The sequence below is a fragment of the Tyto alba genome, unplaced genomic scaffold, assembly GCF_018691265.1.
Source record: "Tyto alba isolate M040663 unplaced genomic scaffold, T.alba_DEE_v4.0 Super-Scaffold_13, whole genome shotgun sequence".
NCBI classification, from domain to species: Eukaryota; Metazoa; Chordata; class Aves; order Strigiformes; family Tytonidae; genus Tyto; species Tyto alba.
In genome coordinates, this window is record NW_024881275.1 from 21,238,493 (window position 1) to 21,257,225 (window position 18,733).

General features: G+C 34.0%; 1 protein-coding gene across 4 annotated transcripts in view; it reads right to left on the minus strand.

Moving 5' to 3' along the window:
• Window positions 1-952: 952 nt before the first annotated feature.
• CEP120 (centrosomal protein 120) overlaps window positions 953-18,733 on the minus strand; it is a 39,984-nt gene continuing 22,203 nt past the window's right edge. For 3 of the 4 annotated variants that reach the window (XM_042787890.1, XM_042787889.1, XM_032984068.2), the window contains 4 exons: window positions 15,763-15,885; window positions 13,791-13,889; window positions 4,035-4,180; window positions 953-3,355 (listed from right to left, as the gene is read on the minus strand). In XM_042787890.1, coding sequence (XP_042643824.1) covers window positions 3,118-3,355; window positions 4,035-4,180; window positions 13,791-13,889; window positions 15,763-15,885 — 606 coding nt within the window. In that variant the 3' untranslated portion in view covers window positions 953-3,117. The remainder of the gene's footprint in view (window positions 3,356-4,034; window positions 4,181-13,790; window positions 13,890-15,762; window positions 15,886-18,733) is intronic. The other variant, XM_042787891.1, reaches the window with a different exon arrangement.

Consider the following 18,733-nt stretch of genomic DNA (forward strand, 5'->3'; position numbering starts at 1 on the left):
ATTTATATATGGGCCAACGCTTTTCCTTTAAAATACTGGATTGGGCAAATACAGGATATAATTGAAGTTTCCTTATCCAAAGCCAGATTCAAGTCCTAGGCCTGAACTGTAAGGCAGATGAAAGCTGGAACTGATTTGGCACAGAACTGACATAGAACAGCCACCACCACCACCACGTCGCCTACCTCCCATGTACTAATTTTTATGGACATTGGGGTTCACAGAAACATACTGGTAAGTATGCTTGTTTTGAAATAACTCCATCATTTTCCCTAGTGAAATCTGGGTGCACTCAAATCAATAGCAGGAGTTTGCCAGAATATGAGGAGGGCCTAGCTGTTGATCATCTTCCCACCCCCTTTTCTAAAGCATACAGAACCAGGACTGAACACGTAAACATGGGGTTTGTTTCCAGCAGTCTTTTTATGCTTGGTAAATTAAAATAAGCTCCTTATGTCATGCATCTTTTTCAAATGGCATTTTTTACCATGAAGAGACATTAAGATAAAAATTTTAAGATATTTTTGATTAAAAAAATGGTATTTGGTCTTTCCATGTAATAGTTACAACCTTTAAAATTGTTTTGAGCTAATAAAAAGGCAAATGGAACCCAACATAATTTTTTTTTTTTTAAAGAGTGATATTGAGCTCATCTCTGCTATAGATATCTACTACAAATACAGCTTTTGTTTCTAGAGAACTTCAGACAGAAGCACAAATTGTGGTGGGAAAAAATAAATTATAACATTAAGCTTAAAGTATTGTTCATTTTCTCATTCTAATAAAACAACACATACTAAGAGTAATGACTATGTAACAGAATAAAAATGCTAAGTAAGTTTAATAATCACAAAATTAATGCTTCTCACCCTGTAAGTAGTAATCTTTCAAATGACAAAAATAGACCCAGATAGTTTAAAATAATCAGGCTTATTGAAAAAAGCATTATACCTTTTATTTTACTCAGTTCTTTGATTTACTAGGAAAAAAACTCATCCACACAGTTTCTTTTTAAAGATCACAGTAACATGATTGCCATTTTCTTTACAAGCCATGGCAGAAACTCAATTAGAAATTAAAAAGTGAAATTAACTTTGAAAGTGAGCTCATCAATTTTATGGATTCACACACTGAAGACTGTCATATTACTGGAAATAGCAGACAAAATTATCTTTATTTTTGACTATGTATTTAAACAAAAAATCCTTAATAGTTACTTAAAATTTGAACTTTATTTAGTAAAGTAACACACCTGAAAAGTCATCAAATACCAACTCAAAAAAATCATCAGTTACAGAAATTTAGTCAACGCAAACCTTGTGATCTTTAAGTCTAAGGCACCCTCCAGCGTTTGAAGAAAAAACTACACTTGCAGCAAGTGAGCAAGCATTTGAAGAAAAACATCATGAGCAAGTCATCCTGTCAAAACAGAAGCTTCCTGATTCATTTACAATAACTGTATAGAATCACACATCAGTGATATGAGAAAGCTATGATGTAAAAAAAAAAAAATGTAATTACTTTTCATGGATTTGTGTTAAATTTATGAAGGTGTTACTTGCTTTTCTAGTGGAGAGGGATCTCCTTGAGCACACTAATTTGAAAAATACAGTAGAAGGTATATTACAAAATCATTTCTTAGAAAGTCTGGCATTGTTAAGTGATAACTCCTCACAGAATATTATCTCTATGTTTATACAGCTTGTTTAAAACTTTTCTAAAGAGACCAAATGAATAGTCTATTTAACAGGAGATATGCCCATGGTAGGGAGGAGAAAAACCAATGCACTAGGAAGCAAAGCCAGATAAAATATAGAAAAAAAACATTTTATAATTAATACCACACAAAACAGGAAGGTCACACGTATAAAGCCATGTCCATGGAAATTCACTGATTTTATGTAAAAAATAAGAGAATTTTTGCATTCTAGAAGTAAAAATTCCTAAGAAGTTTTCAGTACTTGATAATCAAACACAGAAACATTTGTGCCTACAGGATGGACAAAAATGCATATTGAAAGGACATCATTGTAAGTTAATGTTATTAGCTAGATCCACACAAATGATTTTAAAATTACTGAAATAGAATGAAGGCTGGAAACCAAAACTTTGTTCAACTTTGATCATGCACAAACTAACATTTCTTGTGCATTTCTTTTCGGGCCATTAACACCTTGAGACTACAACCTGTTCATACTTCCACAGTCAAACAAAACCTTATGTACAATTTAAGTGGTAATGAGATAACATGCTTCAAAATAGGTACTAAGTAACTGCAAGGTGATTAGGAACAAAGAAAACACCACTTAGAAGATCTCTTGTTTTATGTATGCATACACATAAAGTGTATAAATTCACTGAACTGATGCTTCAAGTATCTTCCCCTCATTAGGGATGGATGTAAGAATTTATGTGTCTTTCTGAACTAGGTCTTCACCTTCCTGCATTTGCCCTTAAAAACCTATGTGCAAAATTGCCAAGGGCAACAAAGGTATTTTCATCCTGTAAAGACTAGTTAATTGATTCAGTTTCAGTTCCACAAGGTTGAGAGTTTTTCCCCTCCACACTCAAAACCTTGTCTCTTATTCACTATAGAACATAGTTATTTTTGCTACAGTTGGAGAAACAAAGATTGTGTACCTTGTGTTTTACTTAAAAAGTGAGATTTGGTCAGTGCTGTACTTTGGCTCAGAATTAAGAGTTCTGTCAAGGAAAAGAGCTTATGTCACTTTTCCCTAGTATAGCTGAAGAGATCTTTTTAAAAACTGAAAGAAATTATTATAATATTGACAAAAAGTCTTAGAATGAATATGAAAAATATTACTAATAAGCCTAGCCAGAATGATGCAAAAGAGGTAGAAAACATTTCAGAAGTACACAAGATAAATATATTTACATATATATACATGAGTATAAAAACATTAAAAAATAGTCATCACCTCTAAAACTTACAACTGTGCTTAACACATGTTGCAAATATTTACACTGACTTCAAAAAGAGCTAATAGTAGTGTGCAAAATTAAGCATGACCTTACATATTTTGCAAAGTAGTACAAGCTTATAAAAATAATTCACTGTTAAAATTTTGACTCTTTTTAACAACTTTCTGTGTGCTTTTATTTAGCGATGTTCCTTTTTGCAACAGCTTCTTTGATTTGACGATCAAGTTCACTTACAATATGGTCTTCATGATTATAAACTCCTGTTCTCAACAGGGTATCCCTCTCTTCTATCAGACGAGAGAGATAATCATCCATGTTCTCATTTAATTTTCTAGAATGAAAACTATTCACTCTACCAGCAGAATTATCTCTAACATCTTGCAATTGCTTTCTCTCTTCTTGTTTCTTTAACCTGATGTCGATAAAATGGAAAGAAACAGAAGATGAGTCATATTAAAACCTGTTATTTTCATATTAAGTCTTTAGGTTATTTATCTACTCAGTAAAATGCAGAAATCTGTAAGAGGTAACAAAATATCCCCTCTAAGAAAAAACAATTATAAACAGATGTTAATATAATACTCAAATTCTAGCAGTATCTTTTCTATATGCATACATAACTATAATACCTGCTACCAGGGCTTTTATTTTGATAATGCAAACAGCCCTCAAATTAAAAGGGTTCACAGAGAATTACTGCAGACAGTTTTTGGAGGACAGCATTAGGTAGAATTAAAATTTTAATGTATTCAAAATATGAACAGTGCATGCCTCTTCCTATACTTAATGCAGCAGTTATCCTTACAAATGAAGGTTCAAAATAGAAAAAAGCCTGCTGCTGTACAACTATGACCATAACATAAAAACCAGGGTACAGTGGCCTTAAACACAGATTTTCTATACTGCAGTACTGTTGCATTTTATAAATGTGCAATCTTTACCTAAAGGACACTAAACTGTGTTCTTTCATTGAACTGACAGCCAATTATAATCTTGGCTTAACTGAATCTTATCCTGTTTTGAGGCAGACAGCAAGAAAAGAAGGGATAGGAGAAAAAGACAAGAAAGGATTCTTGCAAATGCTTTCATACCTGTTAAGTTCATTTCTGATATCTTCTAACTCTTGTCGTTCTGTTTTCCCCAGCTCTTTTTCCTCCGCTGCCAAATAGCGCAACCTCATGTGCTCCAGTTCTTGTTGCTGCTTTTTAAGGTGAGCCATTGCATTTTCTTGTTCACGCTAGTGTGGGAAGGGGTGAAGACATAACTCAGTTGCCTATGTCATTACAGGTAAAAGTGCTAATTACAGTGACATGAGCAAAAATACAGGAATGAAGTTAAAAAAGTTAAGTCTCCAGCAGTACTGGAAATGCAGGAGTTAAACAGAATGTCTTACCCATTGATCTCTCCAACTCAGTGAGATCAGTGACTATGATGACTGCAGAAAACCTGTCCTGGCTGGATAACCTAAACCCCAGTCACAAATATCTTTCCATTAACAAAACAGCAAAAATGTTACAAACCTTTCTACAAACTCTGGCTTAAGCTGGCAAACAAAGCTTATACTTGTAAAACTCTTCAAGATACTGAGATTTATTCTGTTACTATACAGTATTTTAAATTATAACATTTTTGAAAAATAAAAGCCAGAAAAATACTAAATGGCTGCAGGAAATTTCCACCATCAGCACCATAGTGTAGGCACTATGACACATTTGACACTGTGTCAAAGTTTCAAGAACTACTTTTTGAAATTGCAATTTCTGGTTAAAAATAAGCCTTGAAAACAAAACTCTGGTGAGGTTTCCTTTTACATTAGTTTGGCTCTATGCAAAACTTTTGATAACTTATTCTGTGATTTTGATCTAACTAATCTATCCATTCTAAAAGTATACCTCATTCTATTTTTTTTTTTTTTTTAAACCTCTATACAGACACTGTAAGAAAACTGGGGTTTGAGTCCACTACCACTCTGTGACATTAAAGTCTTAATGAGTGTGGTCCTCTCTCCACTTGTCTTCCTCCCAGCTACTTTCTCTATGACCTTGTGCACTAACTCAGTACAGTCAGTATTACACTCTGAATGAGACAAAAGACCTGAGGTAAAATGGCATTTTCTCCTGTAGTTAAAAAATAAGGCAGGAGGTTACACAAACATCCTGGACCTAGTCATGTTGTGAAGTGCAAGGTTACCTTTGTAATTTTGACATTGCTTTCATCTGAAATATGTGATTGTTCATTCAATCAGTTTTATATTTATTATAGGGAAAAAAAAAAAAAAGATAATTGTGTGATATGTGTGAGTGTATTCATTATACAGTCAACAATATTTGGAAGAGTCTCATCAGGCAGTTCCCCAAATCTCAGTTTCCAGCATCTGAAGCACTCCCTGTTGATGACCATTAAGTGATAAAATAATCTGAATTTCACAGGGAATTGCTATAAACAAAAACTCTAATTGTTAATGTGAACAGGCAATGCAATAGAGAAGTACTTGACAAGAAATCATAGCATGTATGTAACCCCAAAATACTTTATTTCTGTGTTAAATCCAATATACCAGCCAGGCAAATTAAATGTTAGAACTACAGTTAGACAGGCCAGAAAACCTGAAGAAGAACTTGTTGAAGGGTTATACTATTAATAAACCCAGGAGCAGGAATCCTGTCAGAAGAGTCTACCGCTGATGACTGAAGCATAAAAAAATCACTTGGGAAAGACAAGTCCATTGTCCTTCCTTCTCTATCAAGAGTTCACTGTGGAAGATCATTCCCCTGTGAGAAGCACCCTTTTGTATGTGGGTCAACAACAGTATCAGACTGAAGTAAAATAGGAATCTACACATGCATACAGAAAATATTAACAAGTCACTACAGCCAGCCAATATTTATCCAAGAGTTTTCAAGAAGTTCTAGGGAAATTCAAACACAAAATTGCAAGACTAACTGGAGGTGTAATCTGTCACTAAATTGGTGTTGACACCACCATTTTTGCCCATTTTTTATTTAATTCTTTCTTTAAACATAGGCTTTATGAATATCCAGGAATTACCTGCAGGACTTCCTTCCACAATGGCTGAAATGGTTAAAACCATAACTAAACAGGATGTAGAAGTATACCACAAAGAATGAATCCAGCTTTTGTAGAAAAATCATACTTCCAACTAGTCTTAAAAACAAACACAAAACAACTAAACACCACACCAGAGAAACCACCTACAACCAAACAGAAAACTAAGCTGTCACAGAGAAAATCTGTTCGGACTACTCAGGGTTTAGAAGACCAGAAAAAGGATAGCAACCGATCTTTTCCACAATACCAAGAAGGTAACAGTGGAATCCACAAGAATCTAATATATTAATAGAGGAGGAAGTCACTCTGGAATAAACAGTTTGCTGCCAATACAAAATTATTCAGTGGGGAAAAAGTGGATGTGAAAGAGTGGAATAATATGGGGACAAAAATATGAATTAGTTTGAAAAGGAGACAGATAAATTAAGAATATGTTCAACTGAAGTCTGTTAAATATGACAGCCTGAATGCAACCGCTGTGTCATGATGTACTTAACTAATAACTGAGGGCAGCTGGAGGGCATTCAAAGATATCCAAGTCTGGTTTCTAGATATTGTGCATCTACTGCTGGCCTCTGTATGGGCTAGATTGATATTTCACATCAGTTGGCCAGTTTGTTTTTTTCCACCCAATGAAAAGCACTGGCTGATAGTCAAAACTATGTAAATTCCAACTAGAGACATGATTCAAGTTATTAAAACAGAGGAAATTAATTACTTAAGCAATATACCAATCATGTTAGGAGCTTCCTAATCACAGAATGTTTTGAATTAAGATAGACATTTGTATTTAAAAAAGTGCTACAGATGAAGCAATACTGTTGAAGTATTTAAGAAAAGACAGAGCATGCTTTTTCTTTTTTCAAATGAAGTCCCAGTGAATATGACAATGGTATTCTCTGGTTTCCAAATATCTGGAGAGGCAACAGTGCTCAGACAGTGAAGCCAAATTTCAAGTATACAACGGGCTATGAGGAGGAATGGAATTATCTTAACTATTTTGATACTTGTACTTCGCTAAATTCAGGTAGTAAGATAAAATGCTGAGCATTATCTAGTCTCAAATACACTGGTTTAAAAACAGTACAACTGTTATAAATAAAATGTATAAATAAATGGACAGCAAGTCTGGTTATCTCAATTACCCAAAACCTAGAAGTATGAGGACAGGCTAATATTTACCTCTTTGAATTAGAGCACCAAGAATAGTGATGGTCCAAGTTAAATCATTTTCAAAATGAAGTTAAAATGTTGCCACGTTTCAGAACAAAAAAGCTGATATTAAAAATTTCAGGCAAACATGAGACCTAAATTTTGAGTATGTTAAATCTCCTTCATAAAGTTCTATTTAGCATCAGGAGAGAAGTTACCTTGTACGTGTTGAACAAGTCTAGAAATTTCTACTTGTCTGTCCCTACAAATAAAAAAATCCAGTAATTCAATCTGGTGACTAGCTACTTTTCCTGATTAGACAAGTCTAAAGAAACTTGTTATACATATCCCTGTAGTAGATACAGTACACCCTGTATATCCAAGTTCTGGTTTTGCAATTAACTTGTGTAGTATAACCTGGTCTTCCTGTTAACATTATCTAACAGTGGTAAGAGTGTTGGAGGCCACACAATAAGTTATATAAGAATGAGATTTACAAGCAAACTGCCTCATCTGTAGGCAAAAAGCCCTCACTATTGTGGAGGATGAGGCTGACATCTTCCTCTTATATGATGTCAAAAACCTAAATCTTTTACAGAAGAGAGGACTTCTAACTGTCATTACCTCCTTTTCTAGACTTTCTACCTATGCTGATTAGTAGACATGATTAGCTTCAGTCCAATGCATTATTGCAGACAGTGAAGAAAGGATTAATTTGAGAAAACAAAAAATCTCCTTGCTCTGTAGTAGTTTATTCATGCTGTAAGTGTTCCACTTGAAACTAGGACTACTGTTATGGGAAGCTGGGGTATTAATGTAAGTCTGTCAAATTTGTGTATCTCAGTAATTCTGTGAGAGAATTTTTTTTGAAAGTATGTTGGGCACACATCACCTGAAAGCTAAATACAGGAAAACTAATGCAAAATGTAGTAGCGCTTATTACTAGCACAGCAAGACTTCAGCATCCAGCAGAAAATGACATCCCTGCCTACTAATGAAGCAGATTATAATGAGACATAAAATACACACAAATCATCAAACAGCTGTGACTACACTGAATGGAAGCCTTCTAATCCAGTCCTTAATTTGGGGAGTGTATTAATCAGATCTGTAAGGGAAGATTTTGAAAGTGTTCTTACAATTTCAGCTTCACAGAAAAGACACAGCTTTGTGCTGGCCATAAGAAGCATGTGAGACTACAAGATGATACATTACTATTTGAGGTGGGAAATTTCAATGGTTTCTGCTGTTCAGCAACATGTTCAGAATGGCAATCTGATAGCAAAAATCCTTTCAGATAAATGTGATGAGAAGTTGAATGTGATTACTAATACAATTGTGATGTAAACATGACAAATCTTTGGCATTTCCTTGTTCGGGAGAGGGTAGGGAAAATACAAGATTAATTTTAGTCCTGTAACAGTGATAGTAGAGAATTTCTGTAGCATGCCATGCCATGACCCTGAATGAATTTAAGCACAACAATATTAATAAAATAAAAATCAACATTTCTGAGGCAAGATTTCCGTAACATCCAGTTTAAGACTGTCCAACTTGGAAAGAAGACATGAAAGCAAGCGAGAAGGGATTTTAAAGATTCTTTTCTGATGGATCTTGTGTGTAATTTAAGTTATACACAACATACTCTGTGATTTTCAAATGTGTTTCCCAACATTAGTCGTTGACTCCTTTAAGCGTCTGTCATAACAATTTGTAGGGTGCATAACAGCAAACTTGCTCTATGTATACCATTCATAGCAGAGCAACAGAAATCCATTTCATAATAATCCATTAATATAAGAAGATGGCAAAGAATTTACAACAGCTGTTTGATAAGAAGCAAGGCATGCTGATTTTTAATTAATGAATATAATTTTGTTACTATATGTTGAGGGACCATAAAAAGACTGTCTTTTCTTACAAAGGGAGAGAAGGAACGATTTTGTATTCAGCGATTAAACTGGTGCCACTTCCAGAAACAGTCAGATATTAAATCTACTTTTTCCATCACAGTTCAATAATCCTCTGTGCAACGAGTTGGGTTTTTTTTTTTTTAAAGCAAAGAAGGAACCAAACTCTAATGCATAGTAGTACTTGAAATGTAGCAGAATTTATTGAGATCTTCCAAAATGGAAACCAAAATAACGGAGCGCACTTCTGTACATTTACAATACTAATAAGGCAAAGTCCAGCATTTCTAAACCCACTTGTGACATCTTTATTTTATTCTGTGTATACTTCAAAACTAAGTTATAATTGAACAGAAAGTGTTCTTTGAGTGTACTTCAGTGAACACAAATTTATACATGTATACTCACTTTAAAATTCTCAGTCAAGACTTTCTGACATACTTCGTATTTCCAGAGAGAATATGGTCCTATAATATATCTTGAAATAAGGGACACTTCAGATTTATTCCCAACTGCTTATTGTAGCCAGTTTGGCTGTTCTAAGCCTCAGCAAGAACTATTAAAATTTTAAGTTTTAAACTTTAGAGTTTTGCATTTTTAAATTTCAGGTAAGGGAACAGTCCATAATCATCATTTGCTAGACTAAAGGCAATTTTGTGGATAAAAGACCTACTAGAAACTCAGAACACTTGGAAACTTAATTCTTGCATCACCACCTATTATCATCAGCCACTATCCCATAGTGAGGCAGACACAGATGAACGAAGAATATAATGTGCAAATTACTCTGAAAATTATTTCTCCAATATACTCTAGGTTGGCCCATGTACCTTCTCTTCCACTACCTTCTCAGCACTGCTAGTCAGGATATTCCATTTGCTCATTTTCTCTTTTCTTTCCTTCCCCCTGAGAAAAACTTATCACTAATATTCCTTTATCTGATTAATTTGATATTTTGTCATCCTCCTCTTACCCATAAACCAAACCAAATTCAATTTAAACAAAGCCCCACACTAGTTATCAGATCATTTATTTCAATGTTTTACTACTTTTCTTCATTAGGTTGCATCTCTAATGTAGTTCTTGATACATTAAATACTGTCTTAGGAGCTTGCATGGTGGGAGCTTCAATCATGTTTTGAAACCTTTGGTACAACAGGAATATCAGCATTAAATAAAAATTAACCAGTAAAAAAGAACCCTCAAAATTTAATTATAATCAGATCATAAAAGAATCCCTATATGCCACCAGGTGCTCTAGTTAAGAGGCTCTTCAATCAAGGAAGCAGAATCTTTATTTTGTCATAGCTGCCTATAAATCCAAAAGGGAGATGTAAACATACATACACTAGACTAAACAATGGCTAAATAGCAGCCACTATTCACTCTCCCACTCACACATACCATGCAAGTCTGTGGGAAAAACTTACGATAGAAGCTAAGGAACTCAAGTAAAGTTTTCTGAAAATAACCCAGAGCTGACAAGTCAGTAGGAGGGCCTGGATGGTTTCAAGACACAGTTTTTAACCAAGATTTGGACCTCCAACTGTTGGGGGGTGGTTTCTTTGTGGTTTTTTTTTTTTGTTTGGTTGGTTGTTTTTTTTTTTTTTTTTTTGGTTTGTTTGAGTTTGGTGGTGGTTTTTTTTGTTTTTTTTTTAAACAAAGATTTACATCCCATCCTTGGCTGAATTACTTATAAATTAATCAAATTAATTACTGAGTGGATAAGCAAGACACTGGACAAGACATAGTGAATGCCAGCCAGCCAGTACAGTCTATGTTGTTTTAAACAAATGCATCAGTCCTGGTTTCAACAGATCTGTAGGGCACAAACACATTAAAAGACTTTAAAAATATTTCTCCCAGAACACTGCATAATGTATGCATGTACATTTTGAGATTTTGATTTTCTAGATTATAACAGAGATTACCAGCTGCTGAAAATTATACTTGTTAGCTTTGATTTTTCTTTTGATACACTGTTTCTTACACTCAAACAGGAACTGAATTTAGCATCCAAGATCTCTTCAAGTATGTATATAATTTTGTGTAAATGGTTTGATTGATCAGAAATAATGCTCACATACATAAAAAGTATGGAAGTCTGGTTTGTATAGTATTGAGTTCTCCCAGTCAGCAAACTTTTTTCAAAGGACAGTTTTTAAAACCTCTGGAAATGATAAAAGTTACCTGTGTGCATAGATACGTAGCTAACTTGTTGACATTTGTCTTCCTAAAGCTGAACAGGGGTATAATAAATTAAGTATTAATACAGACTTGAACAACAAAGACGGAAGAAAAGTAAGCTGGGTAAAGTCTATTTTCAACCAGCTTTACAAGCTATGCCTAAACTCAACTAACTTCTGTATTTTATTAAGCACAGGTAAGCATGATGTATATGAGTCCTCACATACTTCAGATCTTTTGTTGGTTACTATTGGCACTGTGTTTAGCGTTCAAAATCCTAGACATGGAGAAGTTTAGAGCATTTTCTATTAACAGTCCCATACTTTTCTAAGTTATGTACTGCATATCTCATATTCTGCAAAATATAAAACCATCACAGATGTGTGCTAAGAACTAGTTCCAAAGTAAAAGGAAACTTTTTAATTAAGGAAACATTGACTTTTATGGTTGCAAATCAGAACAGCATTTTACTAAATGCTTAGCCTGTAGATTATGCTTCTTTAATTCACAAATTGACTGTACTAGGTCACCTTTGAGTAATGGAAATCTCTGTTTAAACATTTTTTTGGCAATGGGCACAAAGCATTAGATCTCATTTCCAAGACTTACCAGCTGGGTTTTGTCATTAACATTTATTAACAATCTAAGATATGGCTTTCAGCGTCTAATCCTCACTACACAAATGTTTTGTATAGTTCTCTAGAGAGCTTTGGTGTGACAAATTACTGGCACAGATTACAGCCCTGTGGCTATTCACCAGAGGCAATGCAAAATTAACATGGTACTAATCCAATTTAAACAAGAAATTGTTCAAACTATGCACAATTACACAAATCATCTGAACTAAAGCAAATCTAGAATTCCTGAAGCAACAGTTTCCAAATTTATATGTAAAACACAGTAAATGATTTTTGATCAGCTCTGCTTCAACTTTTATTTAGCTATTTAAAGTCACTTAAAACCTTTATCAATAGACTGAGCATAAGATGAAGCACAGGAGTATAAAAACCACAATAAACTAATTTGAAAGTGTTTGTCCTGTAGTAAAAAAGTTTTAAGTAGCATAATTCATTGTACATGCCAACTTACTTTATGGTTCAGACTTTCTGCATGAAGGTCAGTTGAAACCATCTATTTGTGTTACTAAACTCAGACGGTCAGGTCTACAGTAATGAAATTCATAATAAAACCCTGATAGTGATATACACTAGTGTTAATCTGGCAAGCAGCAATCTTCTCTTTTATTCTACAGCAGTTTAATATGGCAGTAAGGAAAAAAAATGAAAAAAACTTCATGGCTGCTGCAGCAATCTTAATCAGAGATATAAGACTTATATTCTTCCTTTTATCATGTTGTCAAGCATAGATGTTTCACAGATTGGACATGAGAATTCATGACTCCTTTTATCACTAGGCATAAAAGGTCCAATTTGAAGTCAACAAATAAAGAGGAGTTTTTAATTACTAATAGTGATTATACAGCACATTCACTCTCTTCAAAGAGTAATACATATTAAACAAGGTAACTATCAATTAGAAGAGAGTGGGCTTAGCTTCTTACTCTCCAAAAACTGAATACTCTAGGCAGTAGGAATGAAGTAGAAACTATAATTGTTAAAAAAAACAAAACCAACTTTCCTCAAGCAGGAAGTAGGTATGAATACAAGTAATAAAAACCTTTTACTAAGCTTGAATTCTGAAGCTTTATGTCTATGTCATAGTTTGTTCAGCAATAGGGATTGATGATTTACTAATTTGTTTGTCAAGGCCAATGGAAATGCTTGCCATTCTTAAGTATACTGTTTAGCTAATGTTTACTGTAATTAATGAAATACAGGCAATGACAAAAAACAGAGGCATATGGGTTCAGTGAGGATGAAGCTGCTACTCCTGCAAGTTTGAACAGCGTATTTTCAAGTCATATGTGTATGACTAGATACATATATATACACACATAGACACACAGGAGTTCTGTTAAAACACAGCAGTAAAACATGACATATTAGTATTGAGATTAGGATTTCCAAAACCAGGAGAAAGGTTCATTTCCAGTTTAAATTTTCTGCAAGCTCACTTTGTTTTACAGCATACAGCAAACCTTAAACCATTGTTTCTAAAAGCCAAGATTTGTTTCTCATCTTTACTTTTCATTAATTTTACAATTAAAATACAAAACAGTTAGGATTGTAATTGACCAAGATGGTTGGGACAGGAGCAAAATATTTGCTCTGGAAGTGCTGACTACCATTATTGAGAATTAGATTATAAAAGTTTTTCTTTTTTCAATCATGACTGCTTTTTGCTGTGCCAACTTTCTTTGCAGACCTGTGCCTTGGCCCTTCAAGTTCCATGTCAAATTCAAATCAGTTTTACTGTTCTCATTTTTGTAAAAAGTGTAGCTCAGAGATTTAATTTTGCAAAGACAAACACTAATAAAATGAAAATTGCCAGTATTTAACAGTAATTATCATTAGCTTCCAACACTACATTAACTTGTTTGTCTCATATGACAAAAGAAAACCCGCATACCTGTTTCAACCTTGCAAGTTCTTTCAAAGCCCTTGTCCATTGTTGTTTGTAGTGGAGCTTTGACTTGGTAGCTGACTCTAACTTTCTTTCAAGTTCAACCTAAAACCAATTAAAATCATATCAGCTGAAGCAATAACAGCAGTAACAATCACTGAAAGATGTATATATACAAAGGGTCTGGTTTAAGAAAAGTGTTTATGTAATGTAACATACAACATCATCTATAGCCATTATATAATATAACATAAATATTATGGCACATGAACATTTTCTTGTTTAAAATATAGCCTTATTTTTATTGGATAGCCGTCTATACAAAAAGAAAAAGATTAGTTTTTAGCACTAAATCTGCTGATGTAACCTTTAAATTTAAGATTCTCAAATTAACTACCCCCACCTTTTTTTTTTTTTTTTTGAAGTTATACACACTAATTTAACAGAAACACTGATGGATAAATCTTGCCTTTAAAGGGTGTGTAGATTTTATTATTCTTTCCTGCAGCTGATGGAAGATATGTGCTACATTCTTTTCTCTGAAATAGACATCTGTTGAAGCCAATCTTTAAAGTCTATTTATTTAGTATGAATCTTTGATGTTACTATCTAAATAAATCTTTAAAAAAAATGCTACATACTGAAAAGAATTCATTGCATTCTGCAGAAAGAAAATTTAGTATTAAAAGGGAAATCAAAACAGTTATGAAGCACAGAACACAGCAACCTGGAAAATTAAGCATTTTTAATTACTCTGAGTCAGTGATATTTTCTTGTAATCAAATAAAAATTATTTTCCGTTTGTCTTGGTTTCAGCTAGAATAGAGCTAATTTTTATTCTTAGTAGCTAGAGTAGAGCTGTTTTGGATTCATTAAGGGATTTAGTATGAGAAGAATGTTGATAACACACTGATGTTTTCAGTTGTTGCTATGAAATCAGATTTTTCAACTTCCCCTGTCCTGCCTGTATACAGGTGTACAAGGAGCTGGGAGGGAGCATGGGCAGAGCACCAGACCCAAACGGGCCAATGAAATATTTCATACCATGTAACGTCATACTCAGTATATAGATGAAGGTTGCCTGGGAAGCTCGCGCTCTCACTTCTGGGATTGCCGTTTCAGTATTTTCCTCCTGGATTGCTAGCTGGAAAAAGGCTGGCCACTGGTCAGTGGGTGGTGAGCAACTGCACTGTGCATTACCCATTTATGTTTTCTATTATTATTATATTTTATTACAATTACTAAACTGCTTTTATCTCAAACTACAAGTGTCCTTACCTTCACCCCTCCAATTCTCTTCCCTAACCCCTGGGACAGGGGAGGGTGAGTGAGTTGTTGTGTGGTGTTTGGCTGCTGGCTGGGTATAAACCACAAAGATCTTAAACCACTGATTTTTAAAGAAATCTAACAAAACCAGAAAATCTAAAAATGCTTAAGATGAGTTTAAAAAGTCTGTAGAGACAGAAACATACTTTGAATCATTTGCTTGCATTGTTAGGAATTTCAAGCGTCTAGTAACATGCAGACAGGACATAACTGAGTGCATTTTGTGCCAAGAAGCATGGTCCAATTTTTTTCAGCTTATTCAGTTAACAGTTTGACTCAAATATCACAATAATTCTGCTAATAAAATTCCCATATCTGTGGTTTTAATTAAGCAAAATATCCTCTACTGAAGGCTCTACTGAAGAAAATCTTCATCTTCATTTAGTTCTACACAGAAAATGCTTACAGACCCCAGCATAACTCATGATGGTAACAATTTAAATACATAGCTTAGGTTTTTTCTTATCCTGTAACACTACTGCCTCCTCTACAGAGGCCCAGTTGGCCTCATTTGTGTCTAAATATTTAAACTCTGAAGAACTTGCTGCAAAGAGTAAAACAAAATGGACAAATTAACCAGTTTATCATGCAAGATTATTCTGCACCTCCCTCACCAGCGAAAGGTTTTTAAAGACAGCAAAATCCAAGATACCTTTTCTAGAGTGAGAAGATTTATTTCCGACTGTAGTTGGATTTCTGGTTTGCTACTTTGCTGTTCTTTGTATTGTTGGAACTCCTTCTCCAAAATTTTATGCTTATTTTCTGCTTCATAAAGCTACATTAAAGATATCAAGATATAATGCAAGTTAGCAGAAAACCCCATTCACAGACAAAGAATTAGGTTACAGAACTTAAATTACTCCTCAGTCCCTGGAACAAACATCTTACTGTCGATTATCTGATATAAAACAGACACTGAAAGCTACACATTCATAATTAATGATTTCTTGATGATGGCATACAGCAATGTTTTAATAGGAAGAATTTTAAAGAGGATCTTTGCTCAGTACTGGAAAGAAAGAACAAGTCTGTCCTCATATTCAGAAGATCGAAGATTTATAAACATTGCTGTTCACATTTCTAAAACGACTTGCAGAAGAAACACAGAAAACAAAACTATTTAGATTTACACACATCTTTTAAATAAAGCCAAACAGTGTTATCTATTACATGAAGTGTTATTACTTACTCAATTTCACCAGCATAACTTGTTTAGGAATGTCTGGAAGAGGAAACTACTAATACTTTGTACAGACAAATAACGGTTTAGAAGAAAGGCCAAAGTAGAAAGACTTCAGTGACTAATGACTTAGTGCTATGTACCTTTACCCTAACTGTACTTCCACAGTTTCATGAAAGTTTTATAAAGAGAGAGCTTTGTTTTTCATCTTAAAATGGGTAATCTGAAAAACGATGCCAATATGCAATTACTTTGCTACAAATAAACCAAGCAAGTCAAATGTTTAACAGCTTTTTTTTATTATACTGTATTAAAAATACTAAGAATTTTTAGATGTTTTCTGAGTAGCTTACGTTCTGTTAAATATTACTCAAATATAAATACCTTAATACACCTGATGGAACCAATGCATTCCATCACAGAACATTATTCCAAGTGCTGCACTTTTATTTGTGCCCAACTAGTTAATGCAAGTGTTTCCATTAATAGTATACAACAGTTTAGAAAACTAGGTGAAAATGCTTCTTAGAATTCATTTCCGTTTCAAAGCCCACATCTTCTGTTAGTACATCAATATTTTAGTTCTTTGGGTCTCCTAATTGGGTCACCTCTTTTTCTTGCAAATTTTTGCTTTTTGCATCTACTACTTTCACAGAATTGATTTAAAAAAGCAAAGATGCTTCCTAATTAGACATACAAAAACATAGTTCACTGCAGTTACTTTTTATATGTAACTGCAGTAGCTAACTTTGGCAAAAGATACTACTGCTCCTCACCTTTTAATTTTTATTGATTTCTTTTTAAAGCAGACATACAAACAAAATGCCATTGACAAAGACAGTAACTAATTTCTTTAGCTATGAAAAATGGTAGCTCTCCCTAGAACTTCTACAACACCAGATTCTACAAGGAACCATCCTACAGTGAGACTCCAAAAACAAACATACAAAACCCCATGCCCAGCAAAGCAAAACAAGCTTGTCTTACACAGAATATGTGGCAACAACCACCTCATATTGAAACATCAGAGATTCAAAATAGAAGGAACAACACAAAGACAGCCAGGTTGTTAGGCTGGAAGGAACAGCCTTCATACAAAGCAAGACAAAACAGGATGGCTTGTGTTTGGAAGGCAGTATGACAGACACCTAAGCAATCAGGAATGGTATGTGACACAGGCACTAAAGGATTCTTCATAATTATTAAACAACGTGCTTGAAATGAACAAAACTAAGCTTTTAAATATACAACACATAATTAAATTGTAGAACTCATTGCCACAGGATGTTGCAATGCTCAAAAGAGAAATGCTTTTTAAAAGGGATCAGATGAGTTCAGGAAGAATACTTTCATTGATGGCTAGTAAATACGAAATGTTGCCTCTGGTTGAGGGTACATGTAACTCTTGATAGTGTTGCTGGATATACCAAAATTTTATTTTCTCATTGTCCCATTTCTTATTTCCTTGTCCTCTGAATCCAACCATTGCTGCAAGAAAATGCTGAGCTAACTGGATCTTTGATCTTATACAGTATGTCTGTTCTGAATAGGAAAAATAAAGTGATTGTGATGGTATTGCAACCTAGCTAAAATAGTCAGTGGGAGTCAAAAGAATAAATCTGGAAGATGACTCTTAGGTGGTAGTATTTGGCCACTTAAGCCTGAAGAACTATATGATATCTTGTCTGGACTGATACAGCATTGGTAGCTGCCAACTGCACATGCACAATACAGAAGTGATCCACTTACCACTTTCAAGTGGATTGCATTCTGCAGTTTGAAACTGCCCATCTCAATCCAATGATTGTTTAGTAGAATAGCCAAGATAAGTATCTTCTAGATTAGCAGCGCTTTTTCTCTTAGCTATATTTTAAAAACTCACTATACTGTGTTAAACATATGCTGACATGGAAGGAAGTATGTTAATAGCAGTGTTTAACAAAAAACTAAGGAAAAAAAAACAACACAAAAACCCAGCACAACTCTTCCTAATACAAAAACACGCCTTTGGCTGATACAGCTCTTCCATTAGTCAGAGCTATTGGTGGTGTATCACTATCACATATTAGAAATTAAAAACACCAGAGCAAGTAATTTATCTACATAAACTAAGTATTCTGAAAAACACTTATTCATTACTAAGATTTAATATACTTAACAAGTATCCACTATTGTAACTGCTCAGAAAAGCTAGAACTAACTTTTAAATTTTACAGTATGCTTTAACAGTCAAAATAGCTAGACTAGCCTTCTCGTTAGTGAAAAAGTTTACAGGACAAAAGAATGTGGTCTAAATTTTTTCATTTTATTGAAACTACTACTGTCAGAATAGAAGATAACAGTAACAAGGTAATTACCCCCACCTGCCCCAGTAAGAGTAACTGAATACTCTTTTTCAATGGCAGAATAAAACTAACTGCATAGTCAAGCTACTTAGATGTTT